This window comes from Melospiza melodia, unplaced genomic scaffold (genome assembly GCF_035770615.1).
Source record: "Melospiza melodia melodia isolate bMelMel2 unplaced genomic scaffold, bMelMel2.pri scaffold_35, whole genome shotgun sequence".
NCBI classification, from domain to species: Eukaryota; Metazoa; Chordata; class Aves; order Passeriformes; family Passerellidae; genus Melospiza; species Melospiza melodia.
In genome coordinates this window covers 6,420,048-6,438,578 of record NW_026948670.1, presented here as the reverse complement: position 1 = coordinate 6,438,578, position 18,531 = coordinate 6,420,048, and the positions used below count along the sequence as shown (strand labels likewise).

The 18,531-nt window shown below is 50.3% G+C and overlaps 1 protein-coding gene across 1 annotated transcript; it reads left to right on the top strand.

Moving 5' to 3' along the window:
• Nucleotides 1-264: 264 nt before the first annotated feature.
• On the top strand, nucleotides 265-17,176 carry LOC134434363 (olfactory receptor 14A2-like; the record flags this gene model as incomplete). The annotated part of the gene is made up of 2 exons (XM_063183030.1): nucleotides 265-726; nucleotides 17,030-17,176. Coding segments are annotated over 2 exons (609 nt in total), but the record flags the coding sequence as incomplete, so codon positions are not given.
• Nucleotides 17,177-18,531: the final 1,355 nt, after the last annotated feature.

Below are 18,531 nucleotides of genomic sequence, written 5' to 3'. Positions count from 1 at the left end.
CAACGGCCTCATCATCAGTGCCATAGCCTGCGGCCACCACCTGCACACGCCCATGTTCTTCTTCCTGCTCAACCTGGCCCTCAGCGACCTGGGCTCCATCTGCACCACTGTCCCTAAAGCCATGCACAATTCCCTCTGGCACACCAGGGACATCTCCTACACTGGATGTGCTGCCCAAGTCTTTCTGTTTTTTTTTTTCTTGCAACAGAGATTTGCCTCCTGACCATCATGTGCTACGACCGCTACATGTCCATCTGCAAACCCCTGCACTACGGGACCCTCCTGGGCAGCAGAGCTTGTGCCCACATGGCAGCAGCTGCCTGGGCCAGTGCCTTTCTCAATGCTCTGGTGCACACAGCCAATACATTTTCCCTGCCCCTGTGCCGTGGCAATGCCCTGAGCCAGTTCTTCTGTGAAATCCCACAGATCCTCAAACTCTCCTGCTCCAAATCCTACCTTAGGGATTTTGGGCTGCTTGGTGTTAGTGCCTGTTTATCATTCGGTTGTTTTGTCTTCATTGTTTTCTCCTATATGCAGATCTTCAGGGCTGTGCTGAGGATCCCCTCTGAGCAGGGATGGCACAAAGCTTTTTCCACCTGCCTCCCTCACCTGGCCGTGGTCTCTCTTTTCTATAGCACTGGCACATTTGCCTACCTGAAGCCCCCCTCCATTTCCTCCCCATCCCTGGATCTGGCCCTGTCAGTTCTGTACTCAGTGGTGCCTCCAGCCCTGAACCCCCTCATCTACAGCCTGAGGAACCGGGAGCTCAAGGCTGCAGTGTGGAGACTGAGGAGTGGATGGTTTCAGGAACATTAACTGCTGGCCAGTATTTGCAAATCACTTGTAATAAAAGTAACCTTTAATACTTCTTGTTAGTTCCATTTTGGAAGTTCTTTGTCCTTGTTTAAAATTTTAAATATTTTCTACAAATTGATGTCATTGTTTCTGCCAACTTGGTGTTGCCAGTGCTGCTGCCGTGGCCCTGCCCCTCTGCCCTGTTGGCCCTGGTGTTGCTGCAGGGCCTGAGTGCTCTCAGGGCCGGGCACAGCCCTGGGGGTGGCAGTGCCAGGGCTGCAGCAGGGACAGGCCATGGGCACTGCTGGGGCAGCGCTGACTGCTCAGCCCAGGCTCTGGGGGCTCCAGGCTCCTTGCCCAGGCTCTCTCAAGAACATGGCCAGGCCAATGCTCAACACAGAAAACCCCCAGGAGCAGCCCCAGGCTGGCCGTGGGCAGGCTGGGGCAAACAGCATGGCTGGGGCTCTGCAAGGGCCCTGGGGCAGATGGGAAGGAGCAGCAGAGCAGGGGCTGATCCATCCCCAGTGTGCTGGACAGCCCAGGGCAGCGTCCAAGAGCATCCTCATGGAGCTGCCAACAACATCCCCCCTCTGCAGCCCTGGCCTCTCCCCCAGCTCACACAGGCGCCCCATCCTTGCAGGCACAGACACGGCAGCACTGGCTCAGGAGCCCCTGTTTGCATTACACAAAAGGGGGAGCACCCCCATGCTGTTGGTGTGGAGACATGAACCTGAGGGAGCACAAATGCCATCAGCCCCTGGGGCCAGCAAGGGCTGGGGGACACCAGGGAAACCGCTCAGCTTTGTCCTGGCCACTGCAGTCAGCCAGAAAGTTTGTTCCCATCAGCTGGGAGTTTCCTGTGCCACTGCAGAAGCTGTTGCTCAGAGCCAGGGCTGCCTGGCAGCCACTCCCAAACTGCCCTGAGCATTTCCTTGGCTTCACTTTCCTTTACTTCTTTACTCTTTGCTTTCTTTACTCTTCCTGCTACAAATTTCTTTGCTTTCTTTTCGCTTCCTGCTACACATTTCTTCTTATTTCCCACCCCTGTCCCCTCCCCTGCAGACAGCCCATCCCTGTTTGCCCTTTCCTCTCTGGCCCCACTCCCCACTGCAGTTCCTGACTTGGCACCATGGGAACGTCCCTTGGGGAGCAGGATCATCCTACAAGCGCTGCAGGAATTGTCTGCAGGCTTCTGCAGTGCCTCCTGCTGCTCCCTTGCCAGCGGCACCCCAGGCCAGGGGGGCACATCTGGGCTGCTGTGTCTGGCTCTGGGGCTCCCTGTTCTGGGCAATGAGGAGGAGCTGCAGAGGCTCCGCAGGACTGACAGGATGGGCTTTGGGGCTGGCAGGAGAAGCTGAGGGACCTGGGCTGCTGGAGCTTCTGAAGAGGAGGCCCAGGGCTCCTCCTGCAACTGCTCCAAGGGTGTTTCCAGAGAATCACAGAATCAGAAATGTTGGATAAGACCTTGGAGATCATCAAGTCCAACCTGTGCCCTGACACCGCCTTGTCTCCCCTGAGCCTCCTCTTCTCCAGGATCAACAACTGCAGGTCCCTCAGCTGCTCTTCACAGGAGTTGGTAGCTTGTGTTCCAGACCCCTTCCCAGCCTTTTTGCCCTTCTCTGGACATGCTCCAGCCCCTCCATGGCTATCCTAAATTGGGGGGCCCACGACTGGACACAGCACTCGAGGTGCTGCCCAAGCATTGCTGAGCACAGGGGAAGAATCCCTGCCCTGCTCCTGCTGCCCAAACCATTCCTGAACCAGGCCAGGAGCCATTGGCCTTCTTGGACCCCTAGGCACACTGTTGGCCCATGTGCAGCCTGCTGTCCCTCAGTCCCTGCAGGTCCCTTTCTGCCTGGCTGCTCTCCGGCCACTCTGTCCCCAGCCTGTAGCACTGCAGGGGTTGTTGTGGCCAACATGCAGGGCCCAGCACTTGGACTTGTTAAACCTCACCTTGTTGGATTTGGACCCTGGATCCAGCCTGTCCAGGTCCCTCTGCAGAGCCCTCCTACCCTCCAGCAGATCCACACTCACACCCAGCTTGGTGTCATCTGCAAATTTGCTGATGCTGGACTCAGTCCCCGCATGCAGATCATCAGTGCAGACACTGGAATCCACGCTGGCTGGCTCTGACCCCTCGGCCATCCTGTGGGTGCCCTGTGATGGCACTCAAGGTGATCTGTTCCATAACCTTGCCGGGCACCCAGGTCAGGCTGACAGGCCTGGAGTTCCCCAGCTCCTCCTTCCAGCCCTTCTTGGGGATGGGCTCACATTGGCACCTCCAGTGCTCTGCGACTTCCCTGCTGAGCCAGCACTGATGGTAAATGATGGAGAGCAGCTTGGGGAGCTCATCCACAGCTCCCACATCCCCCTAGGATGGATCCCATCTGATCCCACACACCTGTGAGCATCTGTGTGGCTCAGCAGGACACCAACTGCTCCCTCCTGGATTACAGGGGGCTGTTCTGCTCCCTGTGCCCATCTACCAGCTCAGCAGAACACTTGTCCTGAGGACAGCCTGCCGTAATATCGAAAATTGAGAGAAACAAGATGTTAAGTAGCTCTGCCTTCTCCTTATCTTTAGTTTCTATATTCCCCACTGCATCCAATAAAAAGTAGAGGTTCTCCTTATCCCATGTTTTGCTATTAATTTTATTGTGGAAACCTTGTCTATTTTTTTTCACAGAAGTGGTCAGGTTAAACTCTAATTGAGCTTTCACCCCTTGACTTTTTTTCTGCACGACTTCACAACATTCTTAAACATTTCCTAAGCTGCTTGACCTTCTGTCCAAAGCTGATGCACCTCTTGTTACCCTTGAGTTCCCACAAAATCTCCATGGCCAGCCAGGCCAGTCATTTTCCGCACTAGCTCATCTTTTGCCACACTGGGACAGGCTGCTCCTTCCACCTTAAGATTACTATCTTGAAATGTGTCCATCCTTCCTGGACCCCTTTGTTTTTAAGGGATGTTTTCCTTCAAAAAATCAGGACCTGATTTGGTACTCCCAAAATCAGCATCCAAAACAGGCCAAAGTCTGCCCTTCCTAATTCCAGTGCAGAAGTTTTGTTGCTGCCCCTCCTTCTTTCCCAGAACATTGAAAACTTAATTATTTCATGGTCACTGTGCCCCAGGCAACCTCTGAGCCCAACATCTGCCACCAGCCCTTCTGTATTTGTGAACAGCAGCAGACAGAGCTTTCCTTGGCAGTGGGAGTGTTACCAAAAATTCAGTAAAATAGAAAACTCCTTAACAGCAATGCAGCATTAAAAAGCAGCATTATTTATTCAGGGGGATGCACGGGGGACAGCTCCTCCCAAAGCCCTGCAGGCTGAGTAAAGGAAAGTTTCTGTTTATATTCTGTATATTGCATACATATTCATTGATTTTCCCAGACTAAATATAAATACGATAATGGTTTCCCCAAAATCATTCACATATTTCCCCTCCCCTTCACCCATGTGTTGTTCTGTCTTGGGGTCTCTCTGGTGGTCCCTGGTGGTTGTGGACCCCAATGTTCCAGTGGGCCTGGCTGAGCTGGCAGGACACTGAGGCTGCTGGACTTCCAGTTCCCCTTCTCACACAATGGGCATTGTGTGGCTTCCATAGGCCTGGGGTTTTGGAGAACAAGCTCCAGGTGTCAGCTCACCTGGTGTAGACAATTTATCATCTGGTAACATGAGGTCACAGAGTGGGCTTTGACATCACAGAGCGGGTTATGTGTTTGAGCAGTATGACATCATATACTGCCCCTGTGACATCAGAGAGCCATCTGTGACATCAGAGGGCAGAAGTCTGACATCACAGAGCAGACTGTGACATCACAGAGTTGGCTGTGACCATCTGTTGCCAACCATCAGAGATCAGCTGTGTGACATTGGAGAATGGGCTGTGACATCACAGAGCAGGCTGTGACATCCCAGAGGGGCTGTGTGACATCCCAGCAGGGCTGTGTCAGGTCCCTGGGTTGGTCACTCCACCCCAGCTCCCCCTCACAGTTTCTCCCAACAAGTCCAATGCTGTTCATGCCCAGCAGGGTCCCTGTTCCCCGGGATCCCCCCGGCCCACCTGGAGCCACAGCCTCCACCAAAGGATGTTCCACAGGATCCACCCCAGAGCCTGACATGGGGGGACAAGGGGCCAGGGCTGTGTGACCAGGACATCAAGGACGTGGGTTCTCCAGTCACTGTGGCCTGGATTTTGTTGCCCATGGCAGGAAAGATGTCTGGCAGCTGGAGCAGGGTCTGGGAAGGGCCTCCAAGGTGGGGCTGCAGCCCTTGGGCTGTGAGCAGATGCTGAGGGAGCTGGGCTGTTCCAGCCTGGAGCAGGGAAGGCTGAGGGGCTCCTCATGCCAGCCTGGCAGTGCCAGCCAGGAGGGGATGGAGAACACAGAGCCAGGCTCTTCACCAGGGGGCCTGGGGGGAGACAAAAGCCAGTGGGTGGAAGGGGAAAGAGGAGACATCAGCCAGGGCATGAGGAGATGAAATGAGTCAGGCTGCTTTCAGCTTTTCCTCAACACCAAGAGCAGCCTGACCTCCCATCTCCATCCACCACTGACAGCTTGGCAAATCAGGAATTGTTCGAGCTGTTTTGCACCCACTCCAGGATGAGCATCCCGATACAAGAACTTAATTGTTCTTTTGTCAGAAATTAATTTTGGTATGGAAATCACCTGTGAATGGTGGACTCATCAGATGCTGCTGGGACGTTGCACATATCTCAGGGAGGATTGTGATTGTTATGAAATGGTGTCCTGTTCAACTGGGGCCTGTTTGCCATGAAGAGAAATTTTCTGTGCCTCTGAGTGTCACCGGTTCCACACCCCCCAAAAGACACAAACGTGATGAGTTGTGGTTCCCACTCCAGTGGTAGCACTTGGACCTCCCTCCATAGCCAGAGCAGAGCTCCCTTATCCCACAAAGTCCCTGGCAATGCAGGGATGAAGGAAACAGGACAGGCTGTGGGGATCAGGGGCAGGGTAGGGCCAGGGATTTTGGGTGGTTGTAAGCCCAGGGTAGGACCCGGCCCTTGGCTGTGGTGAACCTCATCCAATTGTCCTGGGCCCATGGCTGCATCCTGTCCAGATCAATCTGCAGAGCTTCCTGCCCTCCAGCACAGCCACACTCCCACCCAGCTTGGGCTCACCTGGGAACTGACTGAGGGTACTCTCGATGGCCTCATCCAGATCAGCAATAAAGAGATTGAACTGACCTAGCCCCAGTTCTGAGCCCTGGGGACACCCCTGGATGTGACTCCAATCCTCAGCTGCTCTGAGTGCCAGGGGTTGGATGAGGGAAATGGTGGGGAGGAGATAAAGTGTGATTGATTGTCAGCCATGAAGGGTCTGGATTTTCATATCTGTTCAGACTGCATGAAGAAGTGCTGGGGATCAATATCAATTGGACATTGCTGATATCAATCTATGAGCAAAATAAGAAAACAGGAAAAAACAATTCTCTCTGCATTGTTTTAAATACAGTATATTCACTTTAAATAGACTTCTGAAATCTGTCTAATTAACCAAAGAACACATGAAAACTTAGATTATTCCCAAGGGCTTTTCTTGTTCAGGTGTGTTTGGAACAAATATTTATTACCCTTTTACATTGAATTTCTGAATGGAAGACCTCAAGAAAAAAGAGGCCTCTGGAGAAATAAAATTCATCATCAACCTCCAAGTGGCTGAGAACCAATCCCCATCAGGGCAGAAATGAACAGAAATGGGCACAGTTTTGTGGCTGCCCCAGCTTTGGCATGGGCCCTGGGCCTGCAGCAGGAGCAGCTCTTGAGGGCCCCAAGGCCAGGGCTCTTGTGTTGCCCTGGGCAGATCGGATGGCAGCAGGGGCTGCAGAACCCTCAGCACCTCAGCCCGAGGGGAGCAGGGCAGCCAGGGAGCCTCCTTGGGCCTTGGCCAAGCACCTTACCCATGGCTGGGGCTGAGTCCTGTGGCAGCTGCAGCTGCTGCTGTGCCCTTGCCAGGGGCTGAGGTTGTGGGGCAGTGCCCAGAGCAGCCTGGCCTGAGCAGAGCTGTGGGGCCAGAGCCGGCTAGGCTGGCAGGGCTGGGGGAGGCCCTTGGTGCTGCCCAGAGCTCAGGGCAGCTGGCAGAGCTTGCAGGGAGCTGGTCTGGGCTCAGAGAGCCTGGCCCAGAAACCATCAATGTCCATCTCAGCCTGTCTGAGTGTGCAGGGGCAGGACTCAGGCCAGGCCTTGTGGGGCAGGGCCAGCGCCTGTACAAGGCATTGCAAACAGGCAAGTGGCCCAGAGAGGAGGCTGCTCTGTGCCCTTGGTGGCATTGACAGAGCAGGGAGGGGGCCGAGGACATTTGTCAGCACCAGCCTCTGTGCCCATGCATTGGCAGCCCTGGCTGCTGAGCCCAGCTTCGGTCTGGGCTGAGTTTGGCTGTGGCCCAGCTCCATCCTCCTGCAGGGCTCAGGGCCTGTTCCCAGCCATGGCCAGCCTTGGCCAGCCTCTCTGCTGGCCCAGAGGCCAGCAGAGCCCGGGGCAGGGCTGTCTGTGCAGCCCCACAGTTGCCAGGGGCTCTGCAGGAGCTGGCAGAGGCTGCCCAGCAGGGAGGCCATGGGGCACAGAGCCCCAAGGCTGCTGTGGGCACCACAGCACAGGGGCCGTTCCCAGCCGCAATGCTCCTGGCCTGGGCTGGGCCTGCACAGGGGCTGGGCCACCATGGCTGGGCCAGCAAAGGGCCACAAAGGGGCCACACAGCCGCTGCCGGGGCTGACAGCAAGGCCAGGCACACGCAAGCAATTGCTGAGCATGGCCTGTGCTGGCCAGGCCTGACTGTGCCAAAGGCAGAGCTCAGCTGCCCTGGGGGCTGCAGGAACACTCCACATCCCAAAGAGTCTCCATGGCTGTGCTGGAGAGCAAGGCTGCAGGAGGGAAATGCAGGGCTGCTGTGGGATGGGGAGGGCATTGAATTCCAGCACACACCTCAGCTCTCTGATGATCCCGGCACCATGCTGGGCCCTGTTTCAGACTGGAGCAGAGCAGATGTTGATGTGACAGGAGCCCTGAGAGGGTGTCAGGGACCTGCAGCTTGCAAAGTGCTCTGCTCTCCCTCAGGTGCTCTCAGAGACATCCAATCCCAGCTGGGCACCTCAGGGCACAAGTGGCCCTGCCTGTTCATGGGCACACAGCTGATGTCTGGAATGGGGCACAGGTGTTAATACCTGTTAGTTTCATAATATACAAGTAAATCTTTATTTTCTTGGTCTTTTGAGAACTTTTGAGAAATGTAAACGTTTTCTCTTCTGGAACAGGAATTTCCTGGATGTGCTGGATTCTTCTTCTGATGGCAGGAGAAGAAATACTCATCTTCCCCTCTGCCTTTGCCACAAACATTCACTCTAATATTTAATCACACCTTCCCTTCAGGTATTTCCAGCTCTCCTGTTGAAATGGCCCTGTCTAAGAACATCTCTTCATTTAGAGCAGCTGCATCTATGCTTTCCATCTCTCCCAGATTTTCTCATCCAGATGCTCTCTGGTCATTCAAGTACCTCTCAACTGACTCGTTTCATGCATTGAATATCAGGGAGTTGTCAAATCTTTCTGATGTTTAAATAAATATCACATTAGACAGCATCCTAATTGTGTTTATATCTATCATAGAATTACCACTTCTTATGTCTTTGTCCAAAACTCTTGCTATACGACAATCCATGGGGAATGGTGGACATGTCAGATGGTGCTGGGACATCCCAGAGATCCAAGGGAAGAGCTGTGATGGTTATTAAACTGTTCAAATGTTCAACTTCTGCCTTTGGCAAGAAACCTTTCTGTGTCTCTGAGTATCACCAGGCCCTGAGCCCAAAGGACACAAACCTGATGAGTTGTGGCTCCCATTGCAGGGGCACTTGGACCTTGGCTCTGTGCAGGAGAGCTCTTCATCTCCTTTCTCTCTTTTCCTCCCTCTGGGTATGGAGGGAGCTCCTCACTTCAGCGTGTGACTCATGTGTGCAAAGAGCAAATCTGGGCAGAATTGGGGCAGGGAGGGTTTGCACAGGAGGATCTGTTGGGATCTGTGCTGGGCACAGAAGGTGTTTTCCATTGCTCTGAGATGCCTGCTGTGCAAAGTGGATTTAATACCTTGCAGAGGAATGATTTTGGCATATGATGGAGCTGTGCCTTCCCTTGGCTTTGTTGGCTGACAAGAAATGAACATCCCTCTGTGTCTCGGGCAGCTCCTTCTCCAAGGAAAGCAGGTGGGAGTTGGAGCCAAGGAGCTGAAAGCTGCAGGTGCAGCCTGGGCTGGAGGGAGCTCAGATTTGCACAAGGCTGCCCTGAGTGCCAGGGCTTGGATGGGGGAAATGGTGGGGTGGGGGTAGGGACAGAGTCTGATTGATTGTCAGCCATGAAGGGTCTTATGTCGCAGAGAACTTTTATGAAAAATCCTTTCTTTAGGATTTTTCCTCCTGAGAAGCTGAGAGACCTCAGGAACCAAATGTAAACAATGATCATCTGCTGCTGTGGAAGGCAACATGTAGATCTGTGATTATTCTCATGTAGTTGTTTGTAATTAATGGCCAATCACAGCCCTGCTGGCTTGGACACGGAGCTGGAGCCACAAACCTTTGTTATAATTTCTTTCTTTTCTCTTCTTACCTTAGCCTTCTGATGAAACATTTTCTGCTATTCTTTTAGTATAGTTTTAATGAATTATATATCATAATATAATAAATCAAGCCTTCTGAAACGTGGAGTCAGATCCTCATCTCTTCCCTCTTCCCTCTTTCCCTGTGAAAAACATCACAGTCTTGATTTTCGTATCTGTTCCAACTACATGAGGAGATACTTGGATTCAAAGTCAATTGGAGATTGCTATTAACAGGGAAAAAAAACAAAAACTAAATAGGACCTAAAAAATGTTTTCTCATTGTCTTTTTAAATAGAACATATTCAGTTGAATGCCCTTCTGAAATCTCTCTTTGTTAACCACACAAGATTTGGAAACTGAAATAAAATTATCCCCAGAGGCTTTGCTTGTTAAGGTGTTCTGAATGTTAATGAGCCCTGGGACACTGAATTCCTGCACTGAAGAGCTGAAGGCTGAACAAGCCTCTGGGGCAGTACTTGGAGTCAGTGTCAATTGGAGATTGCACATTTTAATGAATTAACAGGAAAAAATATTACAAGACCTAAAACATATGTTTTGTCACTCATTTTAAAATATATTGCATTCAGTTTAGATATACTACTGAGATCTGTTGAATTAACCACAAATGATTTGAAAACTGAGATCAGATTATTCCCAGAGGCTTGGCTTGTTCAGGTGTTCTGAATGTTAATGAGCCCTGGGACACTGAATTCCTGCACTCAAGAGCTGAAGGCTGAACAAGCCTCTGCAGCAGGAAAATTCAGCAGCAGCCTCCAAGGTGCTGAGGATGTCAGCAGCCCCCACTGAGGCCATCCCTGCCCAGAGACCGTGGGGGAATGGGCAGACAAGGAGAGCGTCCCTGGGGCTGGGGCAGCACAATTCAGAGGCACCAGCAGCTCCAGCTGGGAAATGGAGTGTGGAATGCGGCTGGGAAAGCCCTGCCTGGGCTGTGCCAAACAGGACACACAAGCCCTGACTCCCATCCACTAAAAAACTCTTTTAAGGAGACATTCTAAAGGAATTACCGTTATGTGCTCTGAGTGGAACTCACTAGAGAAGTACCATCAAGAGGTTCTTAGGAGCTCAAAACTATAAAACAGCCTTTACTGGGAACTTGACAAAATCAGAGAAACTTTGGCAAAATGTTTATTATGACATTGTTGTTGGTTTGTTTATTCAAGATTTTTCTAATCTTGAGATTTCTTAATTAGCATATTTATGAGTGTGTTGGGTTTTATTGTCAATTAATTATTTATGTATTATTTTTTTGTTGTGAGATAGGATTGTGAGAAAAGTAAAGTAGGCTTAAGACTTTTAAATGGTAGAAAGAAAATGTTATTAAAAGTAACTAAAAGAAAAAATGTAGTAATAATTAAAATAAGCTCTTAAGAACACTTTTTTTTACAACTTTCTTTTTACTGACAATGTATAGAAACTAAACTTAAAATTTCTAGTTATTTACTATTTCTAGAATAGTCTTTTTTTTAGTTTATATTGGGAGAGAAGTTTTTCTTGTTAAGGTTATGGAGATTCTTTTACAAGAAGAAAAAATAGCTTTTTTGCTGGTTCTTAATTTTGTCATGGATAACAGTGGTCTGGGGGACTTTGTTATTGTGAAGTTATTTTTATTGCCAGAAGGTTTTTTACAGCTTATTGATGGGCCATGTTGACTTATGGGGTATTGTTTTAAAAATAGTTCTTTAAAGGTAAAAGTGTTCATAATTTACTTTTAAAATTATTTTTATCTCTTGGAATACAGATCTTCTCTTGGGAATACTGGATTACTTTTTCCCCCCTGTTTAAACTTTTTATGTACTTACAGTTATTTTAACAGTTCCCTTTTTTTAGCATGGAGGCTTTTCTTTGATATTAATTTGAATTTTTAATTAGTTCTATGTATTTTAATGAAAAATAGGTTTTTTGGAATTTAATTTCTTCTTTACTGACTTTGATGGTTTTATGTTTGTTTTTTATATGCTTGTATTTTGTTTTTCTTTTACTCGAGGGAGGACTGAAGTATTGAAAGGATTAACACCTGACATGCCAGTAGCTTGTGGTTGAAGTTGTGGTTGGGTTAGGATTGGTTTTATGGTTCATTTCTGTGGGGTTTTTTGTTTAACTTTAGTTCTAGGGTTGAATTTGTGTGCGTTGTAGGTTGTAGGAGTTTTTTGTTTTAATTGTCTTGGAGGGAGGGGACTTGATGGTAAGATTTTAATAGCTGTGGCTGACTTTGTTCTGGTTAAGGGTTTGTAGCCTCTCGTTTTCCTGTTTGGTAGTTGTTGACGTTTGGTTTGGTTAGAATGGTGCCGATGGGGGGGGCAGGGGGCAGCCTGGGGAGGTGGGAAGGGGCTCAGCCCGTGGCAGAGTTGCTTGATTTGGTTTGGTTTGGTTTGGTTTGGTTTGGTTTGGTTTGGTTTGGTTTGGTTTGGTTTGGTTTGGTTTGGTTTGGTTTGGTTTGGTTTGGTAGGGTTGGGTTGGTTTGGGTTGGTTTGGGTTGGTTTGGTTTGGTTTGGTTTGGTTTGGTTTGGTTTGGTTTGGTTTGGTTTGGTTTGGTTTGGTTTGGTTTGGTTTGGTTTGGTTTGGTTTGGTTGAGATAGGGGCTGGGGCCAGGGCCTGCTGCTTCTTTGTTGACTGGGAAAAAAAGAGGAGGTTCCTGGCTTTTTTCGTCTTTAGCATTTGTGTTTCACAGAGACGTGTTCAGTATCTTAGTGGTTTAACAGATTTTCAGTTACACAAAAATTTTGTATTAATTTTTAAAATTCTTCTCATGTCAAACTACAACAGACATTCAACCAAGAAAAAACTCTTCTCAAATCATTGACTTGGCCCATTCAACTTCACAAACTCTATGCCTGTTCAATTTAATGTTAATCAAAATTTGCAAGAGAAACAGAAGAAGAAGACACAGAAAGACAGAAAGACAAAAAAGATACAGAGAGGCACACACAGAGCTACCAACTCCTGGATTCCAGCACTGTTCAGATGGAAATTCCAAGAAGAGGTAGGGTCAAGATGGGTGCTTGCCTTGTGGTCAGCCACCAATACACCTTGATCTTCCTGAGCCCTTCCCCCAGGTGGGACTTGGGGTCATTTGGTCCCTCAGGAGCTGGGCTGGGGCTGCAGAGGTGGCTGTGGAGCATTGCCTGTGCTGTGCCAGGGACTGGCAGACACTGCTGGGCTGGGATAGAGGCTCTGGGGGGATTGGGGTTCCAGGGCAGGGCAGCACTGGGGTCACAGGGCAGGGCAAGGCTGGACCTACCCCTTCATCCTCCCCCACACATGAAATATTTCCCGCCAACAATCTCCTCCTGTTTGTCACAATAGGCAGTGTTGGAGGTGAAATCCCAATTCTGGGCATGGGCACCTGGCCAAGAAGTACAGTTCTTTTCCATAGGAAGGAAAGCACAGAGCCCCAGTGTTTGGAAGGCAGGTGAGAGCCTCAGTAGGCCAAGGCCATCCAGACTTTTCAGAAATGACATATTTTGTCTGGGAGCTATCTTTGGATGTAGGGAATTTTGGAGGTGGAAATCCAATCTCAGCCATGGGCACCTGGAGAAGCAGGACAATTCTTTCCCATAGGAAGGAAAGCACGCTGCCTTCCCCAATGTTTTGGAGACAGATGGGAGGTGACCCTTGTAAAACCAATGCAAGACAGACTTGTCCTGGCAATATTCCTATGGGAACAATCCCTGGATATAAGGAAATTTGGAGGTGAAATCTCAATTCTGGCCATGGGTGCCTGGAGGAGAAGGACAGTTCTTTTCCATTGGGAAGGAAAGCATGGAGCCCCAGTGTTTCATTAGCAGATGAGAAGCAACCCTCAACATGCCAAGGTCAGTTGGACCAGTCAGGCAGTCCTTGGGAGGCCAAACCAGTCAGACATGCTCTGTGTCTCCTTGGTTTTAAGAGGCCCCATAATGTCACAATGGTGCCTTGATTCCATGGGGTCCAGCAGGGTCATAATGGACCCTTGGTTCAGTGGAGTTGCACAATGTCAAAGTGGCCCCCAGGTTCCAGAGGGCCCCAAGTGTCAGAATGGTCCAAATGATTCCATGAGGCCTCGCAGTGTCACAGTGGTCTCTGTGGTTCCCGAGGCCCCACAATAACATGTGAGTCTTCTGTTCCATAAGCCCTGAATGTCACAATGGACCTTTGGACCTTGGGGGTTTACAGAGTCACAATGGTCTCCTTTGACTCAAGAGTGTCACAACGGACGATTGATGACAGGAGGCCCCTCTGTGTTGTGTTTCTGTTGTGTTCCTTCTTTTCTCCATAAAACAGTGTCACCCTGGAGCTTTGGTTCCATGCAGCCCTGCAGCGTCACAATGAACCCTAGTTTCAATGGGGTTCAACAATGTCACCATGGCCCCAAGGTTCCATGCATCCCTGCAGTGTCACAATGGTCTCCTTTAGTTGCACAGTGTCACAATGGAGCACTGATGACACGAGGCCCTGCAGTGTCACAATGGACCTTTGGTTCCATGCAGCCCTGCAGTGTCACAAAGGCCTCTTGGTTTCATGAGGTCCAACAGTATCAAAATGGTGCTCTTGGTTCTTTGGGGACCCACGGGGTCACAATGGTCTCACTGGTTCCATGAGGCCCAACAGTGTCACAATGCTTTGCTTATTCCATGAGGCCTCATAGTGTCACAATGGTCTTCATGATTCCATGAGTACCCACAGTGTCACAATGGCCCTTGGTTCCATGAGGCCTTGCAATGTCACAAGTGACCTTTGGATCCATGGGGTCTCACAGTGTCACAATGGCCTCTTGGTTCCATGACACCTCAAAGTGTCACAATGGTCTCCACAGTTGCATGAGGCCCCACAGTGTCACAATGGACCCTTGGTTTTATGGGCCTCTCAGTGTCACAATGGTCCCTACATTCCATGGACCCACAGTGTCAGTACAGCCCTCTTGGTTCCATGAGGCCCAGCAATGTCACAGTGCTCTCCATGATTCCATGAGGCCCCACAGTGTCACAATGGTCCCTTGGTCTCACAGGGCCCCACTGTGTCACAATGGTCCCTTGGTTCCATGGCCCTGTGCTGCTGCATTCCCCCCTCCCCTTCTCAGGCCGCCCTGACAGATGAGAAATGCTCCTTGGGCCTCAGCCTTGGCCAACAGCCCCTGGGCTCAGCTCCTCTGCAGCTCATCACAAACACTGTCTGCTCCAGCCACTGCTGCTGCCCAAACAGCTCCTGCTTTCTGTAGGAGCAGCCCTGGGAACTGCTTTTGTTCCCTCGGTGGCACAAGATCCCTGTTCTCACCCTGCCAAAGAAAGCTGTTGGTGCCAAGTGCGGCCAGGATGAGCCATCGCTGGGACTGAAGCCCCTCTCTTGGGGCCCTGCAAACAGCGCTCCAAAAGGAGCCTTTGGAGCTCTCCTGGGCCAGCGACTCCCTCTGAGTGGGGCCTCTCCCAGCCGGGAACTCTCCCGTTTTCTGCACTCGGGGATCCCGAACAACGACGGAGCCTGGGCCGATCCGCCCCCCACCCCTCCAGGCTGAACCCTTCACCTGCTGGGGAGATGCCAAAGGATCCACAGGGAGCATTCCCTGCCCTCAGGGGAATTTCTCACAGGTGCCTTGCACTGACTCTTTGTGTCTCTGTGCACACAGGAGTGCCTGTGCTGGGGAAATGTGGCAGAAATGCTGCTCCCTGAGGGGCTTGAATGCCTTGGATAGCTGACTTAGTCAGGCCTGTAAGTGAGGTTAAGTCATGAAGTCTAAGCTAAGCTAAATGCTGCTAAGAGTTTTTCTTTTGCTAAGTTTTTATGTTGAATATAAGTTAAGTTGTATATTGTTAAGTGTTATTCCTCTCTTACATTGCTAAGTCATAGGTTGTAAGTAAGGTTAAATACTGTTAAGCTCTGTTCTTTTGCTAAATTGTGAAGTTGAAGGTATCAGTTAAGGTTAAGTCCTGTTAAGTTTGAGCTCTGTTAAGCTTTTGCACTGTATTCCTTTTATCCTTGCCCTCACTGTCATTTTCTCACACACACACAGAGGAACAGTTCTCGGTTCATTTCTGGTTTGGTTGCCTGGATTTGGTTTTGTTGTTGCTTTGTTTCCTTGGTGTGCCTGAAGTGTCCAGTCAGGAGCAGACTGACTCTTCCCAAGGAAATTTGTGTTGCTGTCCCTTAATATTAAATCTGGTTTTTGCTGATCCCTTGCTGGGGATTTTTTCAGCGCTCTCAAGCCCTTGTTCATAACAGGGTGAAGACTCTGGCCCTGGGGGACACAGGGATGCTGCCGGGGGGTCCCTGTCCCCCGGTACCACCCCCAGGGCCCCGGCCCCCCTTCCCCGTGTCAGGCTCTGGGGTCGATCTCGTGGAACATCCTCTGGGGGAGGCTGCGGGGCTGGAGGTGGGGGGACCCGGGGGGACAGGGGACCCCGCTGTGCACGAGCAGGGTTGGACTGCTCTGGGGGCAACTGTGAGGGGGGCTGGGATAGAGTGACCTCCCCAGTGACCTCACACCTCCTCCTGTGACGTCACACCTCCTCCTGTGATGTCACACAGCCCCTGTGATCTCACACAGCATCCTGTGATTTCACAGAGCCCCCAGTGATGTCACACAGCTTTTTTGCAATGTCACACTGCCACTTGTGATGTCAGAGCCCACTCTAGCATGTCACAGAGCACCTTTGTGATGTCACAGCGCCAACTCTGAGATGTCAGCCTGGAATGTCAGGAAGTTGCACTGTGATGTCACAAAAGACTCTGTGATGTCAGAAAGCCACAATATGATGTCAGAATCTGTTCTGTGATGTCGCCACCTGCTCTATCATGTTACACAGCCACCCAGTGATGTCACAACCCAGTCTCTGATGTCACTGAGCCCCCCTCTGTGATGGCAGGATATCCTCTATGGCCACACACCCTATTCTATGATGTCACAGAAGCTGTGTGATAGCACAACTCCCTCAGTGATGTCCCAAAACACTCTCTGTGATGTCATACTGTTATGAGTAGAAAAGTTGGCCATTTTTTTTAAAGGTTGCAAAGTTCACAAGTTGGGCCAGTTGCTGCCAGGGTGGAGTTGTAACTGTTTGTTGTTGTAATCACCTGTTAATAGTTTTTTGTTAACTACCTGTTGTTGATGGTTGGGAATCCCCCTTTTTGTCGAGCGGCACCCTGCTGCTTCCAGGAGGATGGCACCCAGAACAGTTAAGAGGATGGGACAACCAAGTTGGCATGCAAATGACATTGGGGTTGGCATGCAAATGAGGAAGCCCTTCACCAAACCTATCAAAACCCCTAAAAACAATGAACCAACATGGAATTGAGGGATCAAAGTGATGTCTAGACATGAAGAACAGAATCCAGTGCCTGCTAAGACCCTTTTTACCCCTCACCCTAACCTAAAAACATGTTGGCTGGAAAGAGGACCTCAAATGTCAGACCAAAAAAACTGGGAATCTCCTGGTGCTCTTGTGAGGACAGGAGCCACAGCTCTGCCCGCAGACCAGTGGACACAGCTGCACTTTTCCTCCTACTGTGTGCCACCCCCAAAATACGCATGAGACATGTCAGTCCTTCCCATGCGAGCTGATTTTTACTAAAGGCATTAAAAGGAGAAAGATCTCCTGCCCTATTTATTTCAGCTGGGCGCTTGTCTGGGATAGCTGTGCCTGAAGAGGACATCAGGACTGGGATGGCCGCCCACACTGGACCTCCAGGACAGCTGGCAATCAGGACCAGAGAAGATCGGCTTGGGACCAGTGACGCAGAGGAGCGCTGGACTGGCGAGAAATATCTGGTGGTGGGAGTAGGGGGCAAGCGAGTGTGAGTGAGACAGGGGCTGGCAGCTCGGACCCTCAGCCTGAGTGTGGACCCCTTAGTACGGTGGTTCCAAACCCCCACGAGGGGGCCAGCCAGGAAAGGGGGGAAGCGAGTGGAATCAGCGTGAGTGAGTCGCCTCCTAAGGGGTAAAGAGGGCCCCCCTCTGGGCATGTGGAGGAAATAGTGTATGAGTGACACGCACCCCAAAAGTCCTGACAGGGGGAAGTAATCACAAGTTGCGAGAAGGATTTGGGCAAGCACACAAGTCCTGCAGGCAAATTAAGTCCTTACAAAGGAGATCAGGCATGAGTCTCAGCAGGGAAAGACAGGATCTCAAGTTTTTGAAGTCCTGATACATAAGTCCTAGCATTAGGGAAATTAGGCAAACTAGAAATTAGACATTTCTTTTCTTTTAAAGTCCTGAAGAAAGGGATCAGGCAAATCTGAAGTTCAGTGGAGGAAGCAGAGACACCTCAAATAAGATTTTTCTTGAGTCACCTTTTAGTACATTCTTTTCGAGTAGAGGCACCTTTGTGATTTTTTTCTGTTGAGACAGAAAAAATGGGAGGATGTAATAGTAAGAAGAGAGGCAAAAGACTGAGGAATATACCCTCCTCATAGTCTCTTAGGTCAACTGCTAGAGAGATGAGATTCTATAGAGGCCATGGAGGGATTAGATAAGGTTAAGATTATTCATTACTGTGTAGAAGTTTGGCCAGAGTTAGATGTGCAAGGAGGATGGCCGTGGTATAGGACAAAAGACAAGTAGATGTGTCAACAACTGAGTCACTATCTGACAGCTCGAGGAGATACTGATCCTGAGCAATTATTGTATGTGGCTTGTTGGCTAAAGAGTGCTATTGGGGATGAAGGTGTGTGAATTTGTAAGGTGCAGAGGAAGAAAGAGGGGACTGAAAGAGGGGATGCTGGAGTTAGAGAGAGTAGTAAAAGGTGAGACCTCCTGGACTACTGGCCTCCTGATTCCCCTCCACCTTATCATCCTCTTCCTCAGGCACCTCAATTGGCAGATCTGGCTTTTCCCCTGGCTGCCATCCCATTCCCGCCTCCTCTAATTCCTTCTTCTACCTCTTTGGCTTCCTCTGTGGTAGACCCGGTATGTCCCCTGGTGGCCACTCCCTCACCACCCCCTTTGGTTCCTCCAGTGGCTTCTGCACCACCATGAGTACATACTCCACCTGTTTCACTCTCCACCCCTTCTCCAGCTCCACTTAACATGCACTCAAGCTCTTCTCCCCCTCCTACTGATGTCCCTTTACCTCCTCCTAATTGGGACACAAGTGTTCTCCCAGCTCCAAAACAAAGAGATGTGAGAAAACTCCTAGGC